General features: G+C 56.6%; 1 protein-coding gene across 1 annotated transcript in view; it reads left to right on the top strand.

Annotated features, from left to right (window-relative positions):
- The window catches only part of PLEKHG4 (pleckstrin homology and RhoGEF domain containing G4), a 108930-nt gene that overhangs the window by 55991 nt on the left and 28991 nt on the right, over nucleotides 1-23948 (top strand). Inside the window, exons 11-13 of the mRNA XM_054389666.1 lie at nucleotides 5034-5172; nucleotides 8809-8931; nucleotides 10442-10633. Coding sequence (XP_054245641.1) covers nucleotides 5034-5172; nucleotides 8809-8931; nucleotides 10442-10633 — 454 coding nt within the window. The remainder of the gene's footprint in view (nucleotides 1-5033; nucleotides 5173-8808; nucleotides 8932-10441; nucleotides 10634-23948) is intronic.

Genomic DNA, 23948 nt, shown 5'->3' with positions numbered 1-23948 from the left:
AGGCCAGGCTGGCTGAGGCCTTGAGCAGCCTGGGCTGGTGGGAGGTGTCCCTGCCCATGGTAGAAGGTTGGCACTGGCTGAGCCTTCAGGTCCCTTCCAACCCAGCCCATTCCATGAAACTCAGGTGGTGATGGACCAAGCAGCTTGGGTGCTGTGCTCTGTGCAACCTGGCACCAAACAAACTCTAATCTCTTCCCCAGGCTCCATCTGAGAAGAATTTGTGCTTGCAAGCTGTGAATAAGCAGCTTATAAATAGATGGAGGAGTGAATTCTTGGTCTGTCTGCAGCAGGCTCTGCACTCAGAGGGTGGAGTGGCTGGAGCCCAGAGCTGCCTTTGTCTGCTGCCTATTTTTAGTGTGCTTGGGGATCTGGTTGGAAGCCCTGGGTGGGGACCTGAGCTGAGCAGAGGCAAGAGGCAGTGTAGGGCAGACTTCCTGAGCCACAGCTGCCCACAGAGGTTGTGGAGTCTCCTTCTCTGGAGACTTTCCAAACCCATCTGGATGTGTTCCACTGTGACCTGCCCTAGGTGATCCTCCTCTGGCAGGGGGGGTAGGCTGGATGATCTCCAGAGGTCCCTTCCAACCCCTACCATTCTGTGGTTCTCTGAGGCATTTCAGGAGCTGATCCTCCTCAGTTCCCTTTCTGCAGCTTCCTGACATATCTCCTGCTGTCTGTTATCTCTGGCAGGTTCTTGGCCATGAAGTTGGTCAGAGGGTTGGAGCATCTCTGCTCCTGGGGGACATTGAGAAGTAGTGTGGCCAGCAGGTCAAAGGAGGTTCTCCTGTCCCTCTCCTCTGCACTAGTGAGGCCACATCTGGAGGCCTGGGTCCAGTTCAAGCTCCCCAGCTCAGGAGGGACAGGGAAGTACTGGAGAGAGCCCAGGGGAGGCTGCAAAGCTGCTGAGGGGCCTGGAGCAGCTCTGTGAGGAGCAAAGGCTGAGAGCCCTGGGGCTGAGAGCCTACAGAAGAGCAGCCCCAGAGGGGAGCTGAGCAATGCTCAGCAAGAGCTGAAGGAGCTGTGGGGGCAAGAGGCTGGGGCCAGACTCTGCTCAGTGGTGCCAAGGGGCAGAGGGCACAGACTGGCACCCAGGAGGCTCTATCTGAGCAGGAGGAGAAAGTTGTTTGGTGTGAGGGTGCTGGAGGCCTGGAGCAGGCTGCCCAGAGAGGTTGTGGAGTGTCCTTGTGTGGAGAGCTTCCAACCCCCCCTGGGCATTGTGCTCCTGGACAAGCTGCTGTGGGTGCCCTGCTTGATAAGGGAGGGTTGGACTGGGTGAGCTCCAGAGGTTTCTTCCAATCTCCACTATGCTGGGGTTCTGGGATGGATGCTGAGAGAGTGCAAAATGAGGCTATCTCCTGGAAGTAGGTTTGTGCTTTAACTGACAGTGGGTATGGATCTGAGCTGAGTATCTTGAAACCTTGCTGATCCCACCTGCAGGAGCTCAGCTGCTGGACTAGCAGAGTCAGCCTAAGCAACAAGAAGAACCTTAACCAGGTCAGCAGGGGTAGGATGAGGTTTGGAGGTAGGAGCTCCAAAAGCCAGCCCACAGCTTGATGCTTGGTGTGCTCCCAGTGGTGTTTCCAGCCTAGCTCTGAGTCCCCTGCAGGGTCAGCTTTCCCCAGAAGCAGGACTGCTTCTCACTTGAGGGTGGCTTTAGAATGTTTGGTTTCCAGTCAGGTTTGTGGATCTTACTGGCATTAAAATCAGCCAGAGACTGAACACAAGCTGGATGCAGGCCAGGCTGGGGAGAGGATCATGGCCCTGTACTGGGCACTGGAGAGGGATTCAGTTTTGGGTCCTTCACTCCAAGAAGGACACTGAGGATCTGGAGCAGGTCCAGAGAAGGGCAACAAAGCTGGGGAAGGGTCTGGAGAAGAGGGCTGGGGAGGAGCAGCTGAGGGAGCTGGGGGTGTTGAGTGTGGAGGAGACTGGGAAGAGACTCTCTGGCTCTCTACATCTCCCTGAAAGGAGGCTGCAGTGAGGTGGGGTTGGGCTCTGCTCCTTAGTGTCAAGTGACAGGAATGAGAGCTGCAGAAGGGCAGGTTTAGGTTGGACATTAGAAGAAACTTCTTCACTGGAAGGATTCTCAAACCCTGCAACAGGCTGCCCAGGGAGGTGCTTGGCTCCCCACCCCTGGAGGTGTGTCAGAGCTGCAGGGATGTGGTGTTGAGGGCCATGGTTTAGCAGCAGTCTTGGCAGAGTTGGAGAGTGCTAGGCTTTGATGATCCTAAAGGGCTTTTCCAGCCAAAACAGCTCTCTGATTCCATGATTCCTTTTGCAAGCCTGCTCTGGCCAGTTCTTTCCTAAACCCAGTCAGGTATTTTGCTTTGAAAACTGAGGAGCAACTCTCTGAGCCCAGCTTTGGGGCTTCAGGGAAGGCTTCAGACAGAAGTGGTTTTCCTAAAGGCTAGCTTTAAAATTTCCCTGCCCTTACACAAGAGCTTGGCCCTGCTCCAGCAAACTGGAATCTTTTCCATGGAAAGGATGAAAACAGAACCTGACACCAAGCTGCTCCTTTCTGCTGTGAATTACAGCAGCTCTGCTCTGTGGCTAAAGCACTGGGGATGATCTGACCACGGAAGAATGCAGTGAAAGGCTCTTAATGACCACACTGCCATGTGCAGGGGAGCTGTGAGCAGCCAAACACAGCTCAGCTTGGCTGGAACTTTCCACCCACTTCAAACAGTTCCTCCTTGGAGCAGCACAGAGCTCTCTTCAATCATCCTTAAAGGTGCTTAACAGCCAGCTGCTTCCCATTGTGTGCCAGGGTGGAAGTCAGTCCTGCTACCACGTTTTCAAGGCTTGGTTTGTTTACTCCAAGCTGTCTTGAAGGGCAGGGTCAAGAGTCAGGGCTGGGCAGGCCACCAGGTTCATAGAATAGTTTGGAGTTGGAAGGGACCTTCAAGATCATCCAGTTCCAACCCCCCTGCCATGGGCAGGGACACCTCCCACCAGCCCAGGGTGCTCAGGGCCTCATCCAGCCTGGCCTGGAACACCTCCAGGCAGGGGGCAGCCACAGCCTCCCTGGGCAACCTGTGCCAGTGGCTCCTCACCCTCACTGACAACAATTTCTTCCTCATCTCCAGTCTCAGTCTCCCCTCTCCCAGCTCCAAGCCATTCTCCCTCATCCTGGCACTCCCAGCCCTTGTCCAAAGTCCCTCCCCAGCTCTCCTGGAGCCCCTTAAGGTAGTGGGAGGCTGCTTTGAGGTCTCCCTGGAGCCTTCTCCAGGTCCTGGCAGGTCCCTTCCAACCCAACCCATTCCATGAATCTGTGCTCACCTGATTCCTGGCAAGAAAAACTGCTCAGATTGAGTCCTGTTTCCTGCATCAGGTATGGAAAGGAGTGGAGTTGGCCTCTGTGGTGAGCAGAACCCACTCTGTGCTGGAAATTCTGTGATTCTGTTGAGCCTGGAGAAAAGAAGGCTGCAGGGAGAGCTGAGAGCTGCAGCTGAAGCTCTGCAGGGGAGCTGCAGGCAGGCTGGGGAGGGACTGTTCAGAAGGGGCTGTGGGGATAGGCCCAGGGGCAATGGTTTGGAAGTGGAGCAGGGCAGAGTTAGGTTGGAGCTCAGGAGGAAGTTGTGCCCAGGGAGGCTGGGCAGACACTGGCACAGGTTGCCCAGGGAGGTGCTGGAGGCTCCATCCCTGGAGCCAGTCAAGCTCAGCCTGGCTGTGTCCCTGGGCAGCCTGCTCCAGCTGGAGGTGTCCCTGCTGCCTGCAGGGGGTTGGACAGGATGCCCTTGGAGGGTCCCTTCCAGCCCAGTGCACTGTGTGAAGCTGTGAGGACCATGCTTTAGCCCCAGCCTTGGTAGAGCTGGAGAATGGTTGGACTGGAGGAACTTAAAGGTCTTTTCTAAATGAAATCCTTCTATGAAATGTTCCTCTCCAGCTGCACTTCAGGGGTTCAAGGTCACCTGTGACCCAAGACAGGGCTGACCACGTGTGCTGAGTGGCTTGGTGTGAATGTCCATTAGCAGGGCTTTCAGTTTTATTAGCTGCCTCTTTCACAACTGCTTGGGCTTCTTTTAATGCTATGATTAAAAGCCAGAAGGTTGTAAATCAGTTGCAAAATGAGGTCTGGTTTGGGCTGAGCACAGGACATGCTCAGGAAGCTGAAGGTGCAGCTGTGGAGCACAGCTGGAGGAGGCTGGAGGTCTTCTGTGGTGAGTGTCTGTTGGGTCTGTGCTTGTAAAAGGAAGAACACATCTGGGGGACTGGGCCCAGGCTCTGGGCTCCCCAGTTCAGGTGGGACAGGGAACTGCTGGAGAGAGTCCAGCAGAGGCTGCAAAGCTGCTGAGGGGCCTGGAGCAGCTCTGTGGGGAGTCTTCTGCTGTCTGTTATCTCTGGCCATGAAGTTGGTCAGAGGGTTGGAGCATCTCTGCTCCTGGGGGGACATTAAGAATTAATGTGGCCAGCAGGTCAATGGAGGTTCTCCTGTCCCTCTCCTCTGCACTAGTGAGGCCACATCTGGAGGCCTGGGTCCAGTTCAAGCTCCCCAGTTCAGGAGGGACAGGGAACTGCTGGAGAGAGCCCAGGGGAGGCTGCAAAGCTGCTGAGGGGCCTGGAGCAGCTCTGTGAGGAGCAAAGGCTGAGAGCCCTGGGGCTGAGAGCCTGCAGAAGAGCAGCCCCAGAGGGGAGCTGAGCAATGCTCAGCAAGAGCTAAAGGAGCTGTGGGGGGCAAGAGGCTGGGGCCAGACTCTGCTCAGTGGTGCCCAGGGACAGGCCAAGGGGCAGAGGGCACAGACTGGCACCCAGGAGGCTCTATCTGAGCAGGAGGAGAAAGTTGTTTGGTGTGAGGGTGCTGGAGGCCTGGAGCAGGCTGCCCAGAGAGGTTGTGGAGTGTCCTTGTGTGGAGAGCTTCCAACCCCCCCTGGGCATTGTGCTGCTGGGCAAGCTGCTGTGGGTGCCCTGCTGGAGCAGGGAAGACTGGGTGAGCTGCCAGGGGTTTCAGCATGCTGGGGTTCTGGGATTGTGTGTCCATGAAGTGGTGGTGGTGTGACCTGCTGCCAGGCCCTGAGCCAGCCCTGTGCCCCTTGCAGGGACGCCCTGGCCGCGGCTGCCCTGCTGTACAACGGGGTGGACGAGGGCGTGCACCGCCTCGTCATGCTCTCCAACAAACGCCTCCAGGAGCTGGAGCTGCTGATGGACTTCCAGAAGGTGGAGGAGTGTCTGAAGGAGGTAAGGGCCAGCTGTCCACTGCCTGCTGCCACGCTCTGACTCTTGCCTCCCACAGCAGCTCCTGGGTTGCTCTCTCATGTGAAGGTGTAGGATGCTGCCTGTAGAGCCTTAAACAACACCCGACTGAAGCTGGGGGAGGAGAAGCTCCAACAGGAGCCAGCAGTGTGCACTTGCAGCCCAGAGAGCCAATTGTGCATCAGGAGAAGTGTGGCCAGCAGGTCAAGAGAGGGGATTCTCCCCCTCTGCCCTGCTCTGCTCAGACCACACCTGGAGCTCTGTGTCCAGTTCTGCAGCCTCTGTTCCAGGAAGGCTCTGGAGGGGCTAGAAGGTGTCCAGAGAAGGGCCAGGAGGAGGAGCAGAGGGCTGGAGCTGCTCTGCTCTGAGGCCAGCCTGAGAGAGTTGGGGTTGTGCAGGCTGGAGAGAAGGCTCCCAGGAGACCTTCTGGTGGCCTTGCAGGATCTGAAGGGGGCTCCAAGAAAGCTGGGGAGGGACTTTGGAGGGTGTGAGGGAGTGATAGGACTGTGGGGGGATGGATCCAAGCTAGAGGAGGGGAGATTTAGGTCAGACATTAGAAAGGAGTTCTTTCTCATGAGTGTGGTGAGAGGCTGGCAGAGGTTGCCCAGGGAGGTGGTGGAAGCCTCCTGCCTGGAGGTTTTTGCAGCCAGGCTGGAGGTGGCTGTGAGCAACCTGCTGTGGTGTGAGGTGTCCCTGCCCATGGCAGGAGGGTTGGAACTGGCTGAGCCTTGAGCTCCCTTCCAGCCCTGACAATTCTGTGACTCTGTGATTCTGTGATTCTAGTATGAGACACAGTGGCCAGGCATGCTATGAACCAAGCCACTCTTTGGCCTGGTTCCTCCTGCTGCTGGATAAAATTCCCCTGGCTGCTCTCTAGGGGTGGATCAATCAAGCCCCATAAAGCCCTCTGATGTTTTTGCATGCTTAGACCACACTGTGGTGGCCCTTTGGTGAAGAGGACACTTGGAAGTGGAGCATCTCCATGTTGCTCAGCAAAAGCATCCTGCCAGCAGGGCTGGTGAGGAGAGCTTCATGCTCTGCCTCCAGAAGCTGCAGTGATGCCAGCAAGCTGCTGAGGAGTTTGCCTTTCCCCTCTGGCCTGTAGATCCTGCAGGTTTGTCAACATCCTGCTGCTGGATGAGCTCCACCTCCTCTACCCCATCACTGGGGTGTATCTGTTGTTTGGATTCCTGGTCCCTGCTATCTGATAAGCTCCAAGCTGTCTCCTTCCCCTCTGGGTGCAGCCCTGGGTGTGCTTCTTTCCCCCTGGGTGCAGCCCCAGGCACATCTCCTCCTCCCCTCTGTGTTCAGCCCTGTGTGAAGTCTCCAGACTGGGCCACAGCCCCTTGGCCTTACCCAAGAGCCATTCTCAACCCCAGCACTCCCCTGCCCTTGTGTGGAGCTGAGACTTCCCTTCATGTGGTGCTCCTTGAAGCTCTCTACAGCTGTGGGCTAGCTGAGGCAAACAGGAACCTGCTTCCAGAAAGACCTTTGGAACCTGGACAGTGGAGAGAACTTCAGAAAGTCCTAAGTGCTTGATGGGTCCTACAGGATCTGCTCATTCCTTGTAGCATTGCAGATCCCAGATGTGCTGCCTGAGCCTGAGCTCATCCTGGAGGTTTTGAAGTCCCACAGTCTGCTTTGCTGCAAGTCATCAGCCAAGAGAGAGGCTTTGGGGGTCAGTGGCTGTGTGAAGGGTTCTGCACCACCTGAAGCTCACCTTAGGAACCTTCACCCTTCAGGCTCAGTAGCAGGGCCAGTTTCAGCACTGCTCTTCCAGGTCTCTGGGCTCTTCTCCTCTGGGGAGGACTGGATTTGCAAAGGAGGCTGGAGGCTTGCCTGGTTGTTTTGCCAGGCCAAGGTGGATCCAAGAGGTCTAATGACCTCCCATTTGGAGGCAGACACTGGGCCGCCCTATGCTGTGTGTGCAGGGCATGAAATGTGATGCAAGAACCTAGGGGAGACTCCCTTGAGCACACAGGCATGAAAAGGACACCAGGACAGGCTCTGCCACCTGCCCCTGCTTTCAGCTGGACTTTCTCTGATGGAATTGAGCCAAACTTGGCTGTTGGCAGCTTGCTCCGCTTGCAGGTCGCCAGTGCTGTAGCCTGCAGGAGCTCCAGGCAGCAGCAGTGTGTTCCCTCTGCAGTCTAGGTCACAACTTGAGAACCCACCTCCAGCTTCTGCTCTTGCTGGGTTTGTTCCAGTCAAGCCCAGGTGCTGTTCACAGAATCACAGGATGGCTCAGGTTGGGGGGGACCTCAGAGATCATCTACTCCAACCCCCTGCCATGGGAGGGACACCTCTCAGCTAGACTTGGTCCAGCCTGGCCTTAAACCCCTCCAGGCAGGAGGCAGCCACAACCTCCCTGGGCAGCCTGTGCCAGAGTCTCACCTCCCTCACACTGAACAACTTCTTCCTCAGCTCCACTCTAACCCTGCTCTGCCTCAGCTCCAAACCATTCCTCCTTGGCCTGTCTCTAGACACCCTCAGCAAAAGTTCCTCTGCAGCCTTCCTGCAGGATCCCTTCAGGTCCTGGCAGGCAGCTCTGAGGTCCCCCTGGAGTCTTCTCTCCAGGCTGAACACCCCCAGCTCCCTCAGCCTGGCCTCTATAGAGGTGCTGCAGCCCTTGGATCATCCTTGTGGCCTCCTCTGGTCTCCCTCCAACAGCTCCATGTCCTCTCAGTCAAGCCCAGGTGTTTTCCCTTGGCTGTGGGGCTGAGCTGGGCCTGGACTGCAGGTGGCACAGGAAAGCAGGACACATGGTTGCTGGGAAACATGGAGCTGGTCCCCTCCCCCAGCTGCAGCTGTGCTTGAAGCAGGTGATTTGGCTGGCCTGCTTTGCAAGCCAGGTGGTGGAGGTGCTGACTTGTCCTGCCTGGCCTGCTCTGTCTGCTCTGCTTTTAGGACACACTGGTGCCCAATTCCCTCCCAGTGTCTGTGGCTAGAGCTGCAGCACTGGCTGGGCTCTGCCAGGAACCTGCAGTTGCTCCATGGCTTTGTCATCAGCTGCCTTCAGAAACCCCAGAGGACCAGAGAACTGGGTTGGAAGGGACCTCCAAAGGTCATCTAGTCCAACAGCCCTGCAGTGAGCAAGGACACCTCCACTAGATCAGGTTGCTCAGAGCCTGGTTGAGCTTGACCTTGAACATCTCCAGGCATGGAATCTCAAGCACCTCCCTGGGAGCTCTGCAGATGGGGATAAGCCCTCAGAGCACTCCCACTGATGGAGCTCCTGTCCTGCCAGCCAGGAAAGGGAAGTGGTGTAGGAAATGTGGCAGCAGGGAGATCTTATCCCAGTGGAGGGTAACAGTCATGGGAATATCAGGCCAGCAGAGCTCTCCTTAGACTATGGCTCAGCCCAGGCAGAGCCCAAGCAGCTGCTTAGCCCTGTTTATGCCCCAGGCTAGTGAGCAACAGCAGAGGTTTGCAGTGACTCAAGGAGCTGAAGTGGAAAGCCTCCTGGCAGGAGGCTGGGGCAGAGCACTGCACACACACATTCTTCCCCCTGATGAAGTGACCAACGTCAGGAGAGCACTTCCTTGCCCTTGCCACATGAAGGCCTTACCTTGGTGAGTAGCACAGGGTGACTAATCTTGAAGCTTTCTCCTTTTCTCCTAGGTCAGCAGTTGGATTGAGAATGTTGGCAGAAAAAGGCTGAAGGAAACCATCAACCTGGACGATTCTCTGGAGATGCTGCTCCAAACACAAAAGCAGTTCAGGGAGTTTGATCTTGTTGCCAGTGTAAGTGTTGCCTGGTGGGAAGAATGTGTCCTCCAGAGGCTGTGTGCCTGAGATGTGCTCAGCCAGACCTGTGGGCCTGAGATGGCACTGGAAGAAGATCATCACCAAGGGCAGCAATGGCCACTGGCAGCACAGAAGGCCAGGAGCAGCCTGGGCTGCATCCAAAGCAGTGTGGCCAGAGCTGGAGAGAGAGGATCCTGCCCCTCTGCTCTGCTCTGGGGAGACCTCACCTGCAGGGTGGGGCCAGATATGGGACCCCAACACAAGAGAGACCTGGAGCTGTTGGAGAGGGTCCAGAGGAGGCCACAGAGATGATCAGAGGCTGCAGAACCTCCCTGTGGGGCCAGGCTGGGAGAGTTGGGGCTGTGCAGCCTGCAGAAGAGAAGGCTGCAGGGAGAGCTGAGAGCTGCAGCTGAAGCTCTGCAGGGGAGCTGCAGGCAGGCTGGGGAGGGACTGTTCAGAAGGGGCTGTGGGGATAGGCCCAGGGGCAATGGTTTGGAAGTGGAGCAGGGCAGAGTTAGGTTGGAGCTCAGGAGGAAGTTGTGCCCAGGGAGGCTGGGCAGACACTGGCACAGGTTGCCCAGGGAGGTGCTGGAGGCTCCATCCCTGGAGCCATTCAAGCTCAGCCTGGCTGTGTCCCTGGGCAGCCTGCTCCAGCTGGAGCTGTCCCTGCTGCCTGCAGGGGGTTGGGCAGGATGCCCTTGGAGGGTCCCTTCCAGCCCAGTGCAATCTGTGAAGTTGTTCCTTCACACTGCTTAGTTTCCCTGCTCTCCTCTTGCAGCCAAAGCCATCAGCTCAGATGATGTTTGCCAGCCTTGAGGAAAATCACAGCTGTGATGCAACAACTTTTTAGTTACCCCCTTGATGTGCTTGTAACACTGGGGGGTTTGTCACAGAATCACAGAGGGCTTGGAAGGGACCTTAGAGGTCATCTAGTTCCAAACCCCCTGCAGTGAGCAGGGACACCTCCCACTAGACCAGATGGCTCAAAGCCTCCTTTTCCAACCTGGCCTTCAGCACTGTTCCAAATTTCAGTCCTTGCTGACCTCTGACCAGGCTGAGGAGGTCTTTACAAGCTGCTGTGTGCCTACCATAAATCATCCTAGAAGTCAGGGCTCCAGAATTCTCCTGGCAGTCAGTGCAGCCCTGCAGAGCAGGAGGAGGAACTTCTTTCATTTAATGGTGATGGAGCACTGGAGCAGGCTGCCCAGAGAGGTGGGAAGTGTCCTTCTCAGGGCACATTCCAAACCCTCCTGGACATGTTCCTGTGTGACCTTCTCTAGGTGACCCTGCCTTGGCTAAGGGGGGTTGGGCTGGATGATCTCCAGAGGTCTCTTCCAACCCCCACCAGTCTAATTAGCCCAAGCTGGTGATGACCTTGAAGGCTATCTAGGTGGGGGTTGGACTAGATGACCTTTAAAGCCCCCTTGCAACCCAAACCATCCTCTGATCCCATCTCCTGTCCATGCCAGGTCTCCATCCTCACAGACAATCCCATTTTTCCTTTCAGGAATACTGCAGAAGGGGGCAGGAGGCGCTGAAGAAGATGGAGCGCTGGGAAGACTTCTCCTCTGTGGATGTGGATTCTTACAGGGGCAAGCTGCAGAGCCACAGGGATCAGCTGGAGGAGTTCTGCACTCAGCTGGATGAGAGCAGGCACCGGATCTGTGAGACAGTCAGGCTCTATGAGTTCTTTGACAAGGTAAGGGAAGGCAGCTGCTGCACAAGGGGAGGCTGTAAAAACCCTGCCTGGGCTTGCTCCAGAGCCTGCTTGTTTGTGGAAGGTAGGAAGTGTGCTGTGTGCCTCAACACAGAGCTGCAGCTGTGCTCTGCAGAAGGCCCCAGCTGCTCACCTGCCTGCAGGGGTGTTTGCAAGTCAGTCAGTGGGGGCAGGGCTGGGTGGTGTCTGTTCAGAGAGTCACAGAATGGGTTGGGTTGGAAGGGAACTTAAAGATCATCCAGTTCCAACTCCCTGCCATGGGCAGGGACACCTCCCACCAGCACAGCTTGCTCAAGGCCTCATCCAGCCTGGCCTTAATCACTTCCAGGCTTGAAGCCTCCACAGCTTCTTAAGGTTTCAGGTAGAGATAGGGCTGGGGGGGATGGAGCAAAAGTAGAAGTGGGGAGATTGAGACTGGATGTGAGGGAGAAATTCTTGCCCAGGAGGGTGGTGAGAGACTGGCAGAGGTTGCCCAGGGAGGTGGTGGAAGCCTCATGCCTGGAGGTTTTTGCAGCCAGGCTGGAGGTGGCTGTGAGCAACCTGCTGTGGTGTGAGGTGTCCCTGCCCATGGCAGGGGGTTGGAGCTGGCTGAGCCTTGAGCTCCCTTCCAACCCTGACAATTCTGTGATTCTCAGAGCAACCTGTTCCAAGGGCCTCACCACCCTCCTGGGGAAGAATTTCCTCCTAATGTCTCATCTCAATCCAGCTTCTTCCACTTGGAAGCTGTTGCCCCTCATGCTGTCACTACCTCCTTTGTCAAAAGTCCCTCTCCAGCTCTCCTGGAACCCCCTCTCAAGAGGATGTCCACATCAGTGAACCTTGCAGAGCAGGGCTGTTGGTTGGGCTTGGTGATCCTGAGGGTCTCTTCCAACATGAATGTTTCTGTGATTCTGTTAAGAACAGAGGTCTCAGAAGACCTCTGTAGCTTCTAGGGCCCTCTCATGGCCACAGGAGACTCATGGCAGGGCTGGCTCTGACACCAAAGGTCAGGGGGCTTGTATCCAGTCTTGGCCATCATGCCAGGGCTGGCTGCCTGTGTGCTGCTCATGTTCTGTCCTCACAGGCTGGGTGGATCCAGCCTGCTGCCATCAGGAGCAGCCTCCTGCTGCTCAGCCCTAAAGAGAGGCCAGCCCCTGCCTCGTGGAGAGCTGCCCAAGCAAAGAGAGCACCAGAACAGGGTGCTGGGAGCTGTGGCTGAGGGAACAAGGCTGTTGGCTTGACCCGGGCATGTGGGAAGCAGGGGAAAGAGGGATGGGTGAGTGTGCTGAGGGCCTGCTTTAGTTCAGATCCAGCCATTCAGCAGCTGAAGGAACAGCAGGATTGCTCAGTGCCTTTTAAAATCCCCCTTTGGCAAGCACAGGAGGCTGGGGAGCCTGGGTTCCTTTTCTTCCACACTTGTACAAACATTGGGGGATTGAAGTTCTCAAATTGCAGGAAGAGCAGACACTCAGAGTTAAGCTGTACCAGATGGAGGTGCCACTTAGCTGCTGCCCCTGAGCTGCCTTGGCAGCCAGAAGTGCTCAGGGAGGAGATTCAGCTAAACACAAAACCATGCAGGGAGAGAGAGGAGAGTGGAGAGGGCAGCCCAGAACGTGGCTGGCAGGGCATGTGAGGAGGGGGCTGGGGTGGGGGATGCTCTGCAGGTCCACTCCAGCTCATCTGTGGAGGATCCTCTTGCTGTGGGACTGTGTCATTGTGTTTGGAGAGGAAAGTGCCTCCTGTGCTGTAGGAGAGCAGCAAGAAGCTGTGTCCTGCTCACTCACTCAGCACAGATGCCCAGGTCCCTGGCCACCCTTTGCCATGATGGTTTGGACTGGGGGATTGTCAGGATTCTTAGAGCAGCCTTCCAGTATTTGAAGGGAGCTACAGGAGGGCTGGGGAGGGACATTGTACAAAGGCATGGAGTGACAGGACAAGGGGTGATGGCTTCAGACTGGAGGAAGCTGGGTTGAGATGAGACATCAGGAAGAAATTCTTCCCCATGAGGGTGGTGAGGCACTGGAACAGGTTGTCCAGAGAAGCTGTAGAGGTTCCAAGCCTGGAAGTGTTGAAAGCCAGGTTGGATGGGGCCTTGAGCAAGCTGCTCTAGTAGGACCCCCCATGGCATGGGGGTTGGACCTAGATGACCTTTAAGGTCCCTTCCAGGACCTCCCCAAGGCATCCCAACCCCTTCTGTGGTTCTGTGATTCTCCTGCTGAAACCAAGGCACACAAAGGTGCCAGCCTTGCTGGGCAGGTGGGCAGTTCTGTGCCCAAGCATGGGGCATGGCTCTGGGACTGAGTCTTGTCCAAAGCTGGAGATCCATGGAGCCCAGCCTGGCCTGTGGCACACAGTGGCTGCTCCCTTCTCCATTCAGGCATGGAAATGACATCACAGTAGCAGCTTTTGGGTGAGCCAACATCAAAGGACCTTCTTCCACAGCTTCAGAAGCTTCAGAGCCTGGGCACAGATGTTACCCAGAGCCCAGTGCTGGCCCATGGGCTCAGGCAGCAGCTCTCCTACAGCTCCTTTCAGAGGATTCCAAGCAGAGGATGCAGCTTGTTGGTGCCTCCCACGCTGCAGAGCTGCAGGGAGAGCAGAGTGCTTGTGGCACAAAGGGTGTTTGCTTTGCTGTGGAGGAGAGGTGGCTCCCTTCTGAGGGAGGAGGCTTTGGACCTCCCTGGTGTCAGCTGAACTATAAACAGTGCTGCTGGTGTAGATCCAAGGTGTGTGTGGTGAGCTGGAGGCCAACCCAAAGCAGGGGTGTTGGGGGAAGACATCCTGCAGCTGCAGGCTGAGAGCAGGAATCACCACAGTGGGGAAGTTGTCAGTGGTGGCTGGTTTGATCTTCAGCTCCAGACTGTCTTCTGCCCTCCCAAAGCAAAGCCTGGGCTGGGAGGTGAGGGGAAGGCAGGAGATGTTATCTACAGTGATCTCACACTCCTGATGCTGAGCTGCTTGGACCTTCCTGCAGTGAGCTTGTCAGTGCCTGCCTGGCTCCTTCTCTCTTCCCTAACATCTGAGAGGACAGCAGTAGCAGGAGCCTACACTGAGCCATGTCCTTGATGTTCCTTTCACTGCCTCACAGATTGCACTGGGCTGGAAGGGACCCTCCAAGGGCATCCTGTCCAACCCCCTGCAGGCAGCAGGGACACCTCCAGCTGCAGCAGGCTGCCCAGGGACACAGCCAGGCTGAGCTTGAATGGCTCCAGGGATGGAGCCTCCAGCACCTCCCTGGGCAACCTGTGCCAGTGTCTGCCCAGCCTCCCTGGGCACAACTTCCTCCTGAGCTCCAACCTAACTCTGCCCTGCTCCAGTTTACCCTGCTCTGTAAAAAAGACAAGAGGGGATGGATTGAAGCTTGAGAAAGGCAGATTGAGACTGGAGATTAGGAAGAAATTCTTGCCAGTGAGAGTAGGGAGATACTGGAACAGGTTGCACAGGGAGGTTGTGGATGTCCCCTCCCTTGAGGTGTTCCAGGCCAGGCTGGATGAGGCCCTGAGCACCCTGGGCTGGTGGGAGATGTCCCTGCCCATGGCAGGGGGTTGGAACTGGCTGAGCTTGAAGCTCCCTTCCAACCCAACCCATTCTGTGACTCCATGAATGAAGAGCCTGCAGCATGCTAGTCCCCAGGGTCTGGGGAAGAAGCCTGAGGACAGCTAAGCAGTGAGTGCTGTGGGAATGGGCTGGCAGGCTCAGAGCCCTCCAGCCAGGGAGGGGAGGACCCCACCATGGAGCTCATCCCTCACTGCCTGCTCGAGTGGGAGGCTTTGTTCTGCTGCCTCTTCTTCTCCATGTGCTGGGCCAGCGTTTGGTAGGGCTGTGGTTGCTGGGCAGCCCCTGGCACAGGGCAGCATAAGCTCATGTGGTCCTTCAGGATGCTCCTCTGTGTTCTTCACTGCTTGCCAGAGCTGAAAGGCAGGCTGTGCTGGGCCAGAACACATGCAGTTTGCACATGGGCTGGCAGGGTTCCCTCCCCAGAGCCTCCCTCCCCAGAGCCACCACTGGTGCCAAGCTGGAGGTTTCCATTTGTCCCCCACTTCCTTTGCAGCCTGAGCTCTTGGTGCTGGCTGGGCTGGGGCAGGAGGAACAGAGAAGGGAGCTGCCTTCCCCTCCTCTGGCTGATTGTTTCTCATGACCACAAACTCAGCGTGGCCATCCTGGGGACCTGCCATCTTCCTGTGGCTTCAGGCCTGCTTGGCTGCTCTCCCTTGTTCCCTGGATTCCAGGCTTGTGTTGGGATCTGGCAGCACACGGTGCTGGGGGACAGAGCAGGCAGGGGGGTTGTGTTCTGCCAGCAGCACTGAGCTCTGCTGTGTGCTGAGCTGCCTGCAGGGACTGTGTTCCCCCACTGCCTGTCCTGCCTCCACAGTGACACTGTCACAGGGACACCAGCATTGCCAGGAGACCCCAGAGCACAGCTCCCTCTCCTTGCCTACCTTGGCAGCATTCCTGTTTTGTCCTATCTCAGGCTTCCTTTGGGTGAAATTGTTTATCAGATCACTCTTTGATTCCAGCTCTCTGCATGCTCTTGACTTGCCCATAAGGATCTTCCCAATGAGCATTTTCTCAGTACCTATCAATAACATGCAGGGAGCAGCATCCTCCTTCTGTTCTCCACATGGAGGTGGCCATTGTGGGTCTCATGGGAAGGATGAGTGAGGTGCTGCTGTTAGCCAGGTCATGTTTGTCCCTCTGCTCTGCTGAGGACACATCTGGGGGGCTGGGTCCAGGTTCTGGGCTCCCCAGTTCAAGAGAAACAGGGAACTGATGTAGAGAGTCCTGGGGAGGCTAAAAAAATGAGGTCTGGTTTGGGCTGAGCACAGGACATGCTCAGGAAGCTGAAGGTGCTGCTGTGGAGCACAGCTGGAGGAGGCTGGGGGTCTTCTGTGGTGTCTGTTGAGTCTGTGCTTGTAAAAAGAACACATCTGGGGGATTGAGCCCAGGCTCTGGGCTCCCCAGTTCAGGAGGGACAGGGAACTGCTGGAGAGGGTCCAGGGGAGGCTGCAAAGCTGCTGAGGGGCCTGGAGCAGCTCTGTGAGGAGCAAAGGCTGAGAGCCCTGGGGCTGAGAGCCTGCAGAAGAGCAGCCCCAGAGGGGAGCTGAGCAATGCTCAGCAAGAGCTGAAGGAGCTGTGGGGGGCAAGAGGCTGGGGCCAGACTCTGCTCAGTGGTGCCCAGGAACAGGCCAAGGGGCAGAGGGCACAAACTGGAACTCTCAGCTGAAGATGAGGAGAAACTTCTTTGGTGTGAGGGTGCTGGAGCAGGCTGCCCAGAGAGGTTGTGGAGTCTCCTCTGCAGAGCTTCCAACCCCCCCTGGGCATTGTGCTCCTGAGCAAGCTGCTGTGGGTGCCCAGATGGAGCAGGGGGGGTTGGACTGGGTGATCTCCAGAGGTCCCTTCCAACCCCAGCATGCTGGGGTTCCATGTGACAAGCAGTGTCTGGCTGTGTGGACTGCACAGGCTCGAAGCCCCCTGTGAGAGCTGTGTGCCCTGTCAGGCCCACAGGCACCTAACTCCTAACGCTGTGTGGAGAGCTGGAGCAGCAGCACGGCCTCCATCAGCGCTGGGATGACAACCAGGCCTGCAAATACTTGCTGGTAAAAGTCACCCTGGAAGAAAGGAGTGACCCAACCAGTAAGGGCAGAGTCCCATCACCACAGCTCAGCACCTGCATGCCCCGAGGTGCTGTGCTGCCTGGAGCCTTGCAGCTCTGCCTCCTGTATCATTACAGGAGAGCCTGGGGCAGCTCCAGGGGCTTCTCCCTGCTCTTCAGGATGTTGTGCAAGATGCTGCCTCGTTTGGTGCTCAGGGAGGGTGTTGGCTGGGCCCTGGGAGCCTCTCACAGTTTGGGCTCTTGCCTTGTGTTTGCTTTCTGAGGGAAGCTGTTCAGAGTCCCCCTGCTTGGGGCTGGGCAGGGAGAGGTAACATTGCCCTGGGTGGGGTTGCTTTGGGCTCTGCTCCATCAGTGGTTCCTTCAGTGGCATTCTCTGTCTGCCACCTTTGACATCCTTTGAGGAATATCAAAGGACCCCAGCCTGTGCTGGTTCCTCAGTGATCATCTCCAGCCATTCCCAGCTTCTCCAGGGAGGTGGTTATCTCCCTTGAGATGCTTAAGGTGAGGCTGGAGAGGGCTCTGGGCAGCCTGATCTAGTGGAGGTTGTCCCTGCTGACTGCAGAGGGGGTCGGACTTGGGAGCTCCCTTCCAACCCAGACCATTCTATGGCTCTGTGCTTCTTTCTGCTGCTTCTGAGCTGTGCTGGGAGCGGGCAGAGCACTGCCCAACCCCTCTCCACCTGTGTTGACATCTCTGCTGGAGCCACTTTACCTGTGCTCACCGAGGCTCTGCCCCCACAGTGGCTTCTCCTCCTCCTCAGCCTCTCCTCCTCAGCCACTTTGTTCTTTGTGGCTTAGAAAACAAAGCCTTTGGCAAGTGAAGGAGGTGCCTGCCCTTCCTGGGGGAGGGCCAGCTGGCCTGCATTTGATTATGGCAGCGCCTCCCCAGCCCTCCCCATTGTCCCTGCCGCCTAGGAATGCCAGCCCCTCTGCGCTCCAGCCCCTGAACAAGTGCTGCTGGCTCTGGGGCCCAAGGAGAGGGGCTCGGGGCCCTTCTTCCCACCGCTCCCAGCCCTTCTCCACACCTCTCCATGCACCTACCCTCCCGCTGGCTTCCCCTCCACCGGCGCGGCTCCGGCAGCGGACGGCTCGGCAAAGCCTCCTGGAAGCGGCCGGCTGGCCCCGGCTGACCTGCCAGGTGGGTTGGGCCGGTTGGGAAACGATGTGAGGAGGCTTCTCAGGCGCTGCTGGGGCGTCCAGCACGGATCAGAGTGCTCCGTGTGCCTCCTTTGTGCGCCGGGACCGAGCCCCGGCAGCATCTCTGCCTGCTCCTCCTTTGCTCTCTTTCAGAGGTTCCTGCGTGGTGCTTTAGGAGGCTCCAGCCAAAAGCTGCTGCTGGGGCTGTGCGCCTCCAGGTGCGCCCCATGGGGCTGGTGGGACCTTGTTAGCTGCTCAGGCTTCTCTGAGAGCTTGTGGACAGCACAAAAAGGAGGCTGCTGTCCTCCACTGCTTATGGGGCTGCTGGGCTCCTGTCTTCTGAGTGAGTGAAAGCCTGCTGGCTGGCACAGTGTTCCCATCCTTGAGAGATGGATCTGATCTGAGGTGTGACAGCAGAACTCCAGAGAATGAGAAGTGATGAGAGGGAAGGGATTAAAGCTTGAGGAGGGCAGATTGAGACTAGAGATGAGGAAGACATTGAGGGTAGGGAGATACTGGAACAGGTTGCACAGGGAGGTTGTGGATGTCCCCTCCTTTGAGGTGTTGGAGGCCAGGTTGGATGAGGTCTTGAGCACCCTGGGCTGGTGGGAGGTGTCCCTGCCCATGGCAGGGGATTGGAACTGAATGATCTTGGAGGTTCCTTCCAGCCCAACCCATTCCATGAGTCTTTGAGACTGTTTCAGTGATGTTCTAAGCTTTGCTGGCTGCAGCAGCTGTGTCTCCTTTGCTGTGAGCCAGCCTCATCTTGCTCTCCAAAGTCACTGCTGAAGTTAAGGACACTTAAGAGTGAGCCCAGTGGTGGCAAGAGCAGGTCTTGTGCCCCAGGTTCCTTGCCCCAGAAACATGCTGAGCTGTGCCTCAGGAGCTGAGTGGAGCACTCAGCTCCAACCCAAACCATTCTATGAATCTCTGAACTGAGCTGACTTCTGCCTTTGCCTCTCACTGCTGACCCAAAGCTGCAGAGCAGTGACCATGCTGATGCCTTGTTTTCTGCTGGGCTGTGTTTCAGGTGAGGTACCAGACAGGATGTGATTTGGGGGGTGGGGGGAACAGGAAACATCAAATCTCCTTCAGGCAAGAAATTCTTGCTGGTTTTGCTGAAGCCTTGAGGTGAGGAGAGGAGAGTTTGCCACTGAGTGCTGCTCTGTGGGAAGCTGGGAAGGATGCTTGGGGGGCTGGGACCTAGAAGTGTGGTTTGATTTTGTTTCTCTTACAGGCTGCTTTGGCACAGTTTGGGAGTTAATTTTGCCCCAAAGGGTGTTGTGATTCCCTGCTCTGGGAATGTGCTTGGGGGAGTGGAGAGCAGAACAGGAGAAATTAGGCCCAAAGTGGAAAACAAGGTGCTTGCTGTATCATGCTGTAGTGTGATTGTGTGTCCAGTTCTGGGGCTCCCAGCACAAGAAGGACCTGGAGCTGCTGGAGAGGCTCCAGAGGAGGCCATAAAGATGATCAGAGGGCTGCAAAACCTCCCCTGTGGGGACAGACTGGGAGAGTTGGGGCTCTTCAACCTGCAGAAGGCTCCAGGGAGACCTCAGAGCAGCCTTCCAGTACCTGAAGAGGCTCCAGGAGAGCTGGGGAGGGACTTTTGACAAGGGCTGGGAGTGCCAGGATGAGGGAGAATGGCTTGGAGCTGGGAGAGGGGAGACTGAGAGTGGAGATGAGGAAGAAATTGTTGGCAGTGAGGGCTGGGAGACACTGGCACAGGTTGCCCAGGGAGGCTGTGGCCAGGCTGGATGAGGCCCTGAGCAAGCTGGGCTGGTGGGAGGTGTCCCTGCCCACGGCAGAAGGTTGGAGTTGGATGAGCTTTCAGGTCCCAACCCATTGCATGGATCTCTGAACTTAGCCCCACAGTGGAAGGTGGAGGTGTTTGTGCCATCCTGCAGTGGGGCCATGAGCAGGGCACTGTGTCACCACACTGGTGTCCTGCTGACAGCCCTGCAGCTCAGAAGGTGGCTTTAGCAGCCCTGAAGTGTAATGAAGTAATGAAGTGTCTGGGAGAGGCTTGGCACCTCTGCCTCCTCCAGGGACTGGCTCTTCTGGGGACAGGCTGCACAGCATTCCCCACTAACAGCTTCCAGCAGCCAGCTACTGGGCAAGTGCTCAAGGTGAGGAAGATCATCATGATGAAGATCATCTTGAGGGGTGAGGGACTTTTTAGGGTGTCAGGGAGGGAGTTGGTCTCTTCTCCCAGGCAAGCAGTGACAGAAGGAGAGGACACAGCCTCAAGATACCCCAGGGGAGGTTTAGGCTGTAGATGTTAGGAAGAAATTCTTCCCAGGAAGAGAGATTGGCCATTGGGATGTGCTGCCCAGGGAGGTGGTGGTGGAGTCACCATCCCTGGAGGTGTTTAAACCCAGCCTGGATGAGGCACTCAGTGCCAGGGTGAGTTGATTGGATGGTGCTGGGTGATAGGCTGGGCTGGATGATCTCAAAGGTCTGTTCCAACCTGATTAATTCTTTGTGATTCTGTAGTGATAGGACTGGGGGAGATAGAGCAAAACTAGAAACAGGTAGGTCTGAAGGGGGCTACAAGAAAGTTGGGGAAGGACTTTTTAGGGTGTTGGGTAGTGATAGGACTGTGGGGAATGGATCCAAGCTAGAGGAGGGGAGGTTTAGGTCAGACATCAGGAAGAAGTTTTACACCAGGAGGGTGGTGAGAGCCTGGCAGAGGTTGCCCAGGGAGGTGGTGGAAGCCTCCTGCCTGGAGGTTTTTGCAGCCAGGCTGGAGGTGGCTGTGAGCAACCTGCTGTGGTGTGAGGTGTCCCTGCCCATGGCAAGGGGTTGGAGCTGGCTGAGCCTTGAGGTCCCTTCCAACACTGACAATTCTCTGATAAGATGCCAGCAGCATGCAGAGAGGGCTGGCTGCTGAGCCTCCCTGCTGCTGGGAGATTGTTTTCCAGAACCAAGGAAGGGCCCAGATTGGCAAGACCTTTAAGATCATGGACTCCAAGCCTCAGCCTAACACTGACAGATCCTCAACACCAGTCCCTCAGCCCCACATCTACACCACCCCAAAACCTCTCCAGGGATGGGGGCTCCACCACCTCCCTGGGCAAGCTGTGTGGGTTCAGCACTGTCTGACTGACAGCAGCTGTCTCAGCTCTCTTTCTCCTCTCTCCCTCCTCACTCACCCTTGTCAAGTGGTGCCCTGGGCAGCCTGATTTGCTCTCCCATTTCAAGGGTGTCCTTTTTCAGTCCCAGCCTGCAGCACTTGGGGGGGGAAACAGAGCCTCGAGGTTAGAAAATCCATCTTCTGTCTGAGTTCATGCAAGGTTAATGCCTGAAATCCTTCCCTTCTCCTTCCTGCCAGGTTTTGACTGGAGAAGCCTTCTGTCAAGGTTAATAAGTCCCTGATGTTTATTTTCCCATCAAAGGGTGTTTATGGATCAGGAAGTTTCTGCTTTCCCTTGCAGTCTGAGATGGTTCCCTCCACACAAAGATCTAAATCTGACCTGCTGCAGCTCTCCCATGTTCTCCTGTCTTGCCAAAGACAGTGGTTTGCAAACTGGTTTGGGAATTCTCCAGTGATTCACTGCTGGATCACAGAATGGCTCAGGTTGAAAGGGACCTCAGAGATCATCTATTCCAACCCCCCTGCCACCTCTCAACTACATTTGGTTGCCCAAGGCCTTGAACTGGGCCTTGAACACCTCCAGGCAGGAGGCAGCCACAACCTCCCTGGGCAGCCTGTGCCAGAGTCTCACCTCCCTCACACTGAACAACTTCTTCCTCAGCTCCACTCTAACCCTGCTCTGCCTCAGCTCCAAACCATTCCCCCTGGGCCTGGCTCTAGACACCCTCAGCAAAAGTTCCTCTGCAGCCTTCCTGCAGGATCCCTTCAGGTCCTGGCAGGCAGCTCTGAGGTCCCCCTGGAGCCTTCTCCTCTGCAGGCTGCACACCCCCAGCTCCCTCAGCCTGGCCTCCCAGCAGAGCTGCTCCAGCCCTTGCAGCATCTTTGTGGCCTCCTCTGGCCTCACTCCACAGCTCTGTGTCCTCCTTCTGTTGGGGACACCTGACCTGAAGGCAGGATTGGAGGTGAGGTGTGAGCAGAGCAAGGCCAAGGGGCACAATCCCCTCTCTAGATCCACTGGTGCCCAGGCTGTTTCCTCCTGTTGTTTCATCAGTGCCTTCCTTGGCACTCCAGCAGTGCCCTTGGCTGCCCCAGGCTGTGTGGCAGGAGGTGAATGCACTTGGTGCCTCCTCTCTGGTTGCACAACAGGGTGCAGAAGTCTGTCCCTCAGTGTTGCAGGGCAGCAGGGAATTAATTAGGGGTTTTCACCTGCTAAACCCAAGCACAATTTGCAGTCAAAGGTGAGGGGTTCATGGGGTGAGATGCTTTTGAGCACCTGTCCCACCACCTCAGGCTCCACTTGAGTGCAGTTTGAGGTCTGTGGGATGTGTCTGGGGCTTGTGCAGGGAGGCAAAGCCTTGATCTGTCTGTCTGGGCACCTTCTTCTCCCTTCTGGCTGAATCCTCCCCCTTGCTGGAGGGCACAGCAGGAAGAAGAGGCCTGGAGAGCCAGGGTAGCATCTTTTAGGAGCCAGGCTGCCCACCCCTCAAGCACCTTCCCTGATCCCTGTGTTGTGCCACTGCCTGGTGTGCTGAGAGCAGCGTCTGCCTTCACCCTTACAGGGGGTGAGTGCTCCTGGGTGGCCCTGGCTGCCTGTCAGCATGCACTGACAGCTGCCTGGGGGTCCCCTTCTCCAGGTGGGGTGGGATCAGGGCCCTGGCAGGCAGGCAGGCAGGCAGCAGTGCCAGAGAAGCAGCTTTGCCTGCCACCAGCTTTAGGATTCCCCAGCTGAGCTGCACTTGGGCTCTAAGACCTGATGCTGGCAGAGCTCCTTCCTCAGCTGCCCCCAGCCTGGTGCCTGTCTGCAGGACGTTGGCTTTGGGTTTGCCTTTCCCACGCCGGTGCTGGGCTGGGAGCTGCAGAGGGTGACAGATTTTTTCGGCCTGCTCCTGTGTTGGCATCCATCTGGCTGCTGAGATCCCCCTGCAGGCTGGAATTCCCTTTAGTCACGGCACTTAAAGGGATCTGCAGGAGCAGTCGGGATGTGGAGCTCCCCCTGGGTGCACAGATGGGGCTGGGGCTCACAATGGCTCCCATCTGCATATCAAAGCCCTGCACAGATGGACAGAGCTCTGCCGAGCACCCCCTGCCTCTGCCTGGGCTCTTGGGGCTGCTCCTGCACTGGGGGTTGTATCCTCTGAGTATATTCCTGTGTGCTCCTGCACTGGGGGTTGTATCCTCTGAGTATATTCCTGTGTGCTCCTGCACTGGGGGTTGTATCCTCTGAGTATATTCCTGTGTGCTCCTGCACTGGGGGTTGTATCCTCTGAGTATATTCCTGTGTGCTCCTGCACTGCTGGTTGTATGCTCTGAGTATATTCCTGTGTGCTCCTGCACTGGGGGTTGTATCCTCTGAGTATATTCCTGTGTGCTCCTGCACTGGGGGTTGTATCCTCTGAGTCCATCCTTGTGTGCTCCTGCACTGGGGGTTGTATCCTCTGAGTCCATCCTTGTGTGCTCCTGCACTGGGGGTTGTATCCTCTGAGTATATTCCTGTGTGCTCCTGCACTGGGGGTTGTATCCTCTGAGTATATTCCTGTGTGCTCCTGCACAGGGGGTTGTATCCTCTGAGTATATTCCTGTGTGCTCCTGCACTGGGGGTTGTATCCTCTGAGTATATTCCTGTGTGCTCCTGCACTGGGGGTTGTATCCTCTGAGTATATTCCTGTGTGCTCCTGCACTGCTGGTTGTATGCTCTGAGTATATTCCTGTGTGCTCCTGCACTGGGGGTTGTATCCTCTGAGTATATTCCTGTGTGCTCCTGCACTGGGGGTTGTATCCTCTGAGTATATTCCTGTGTGTTCCTGCACTGGGGGTTGTATCCTCTGAGTCCATCCTTGTGTGCTCCTGCACTGGGGGTTGTATCCTCTGAGTATATTCCTGTGTGCTCCTGCACTGGGGGTTGTATCCTCTGAGTCCATCCTTGTGTGCTCCTGCACTGGGGGTTGTATCCTCTGAGTATATTCCTGTGTGCTCCTGCACTGGGGGTTGTATCCTCTGAGTATATTCCTGTGTGCTCCTGCACTGGGGGTTGTATCCTCTGAGTATATTCCTGTGTGCTCCTGCACTGGGGGTTGTATCCTCTGAGTATATTCCTGTGTGCTCCTGCACTGGGGGTTGTATCCTCTGAGTATATTCCTGTGTGCTCCTGCACTGGGGGTTGTATCCTCTGAGTATATTCCTGTGTGCTCCTGCACTGGGGGTTGTATCCTCTGAGTCCATCCTTGTGTGCTCCTGCACTGGGGGTTGTATCCTCTGAGTACATCCTTGTGTGCTCCTGCACTGGGGGTTGTATCCTCTGAGTATATTCCTGTGTGCTCCTGCACTGGGGGTTGTATCCTCTGAGTCCATCCTTGTGTGCTCCTGCACTGGGGGTTGTATCCTCTGAGTCATCCTGTGTGCTCCTGCACTGGGGGTTGTATCCTCTGAGTCCATCCTTGTGTGCTCCTGCACTGGGGGTTGTATCCTCTGAGTATA

Source organism: Indicator indicator, chromosome 19, assembly GCF_027791375.1.
Source record: "Indicator indicator isolate 239-I01 chromosome 19, UM_Iind_1.1, whole genome shotgun sequence".
Lineage (NCBI taxonomy): Eukaryota > Metazoa > Chordata > Aves > Piciformes > Indicatoridae > Indicator > Indicator indicator.
Note: the sequence above shows the minus strand (reverse complement) of the source record. Positions and strands in the feature narration are given on the sequence as shown.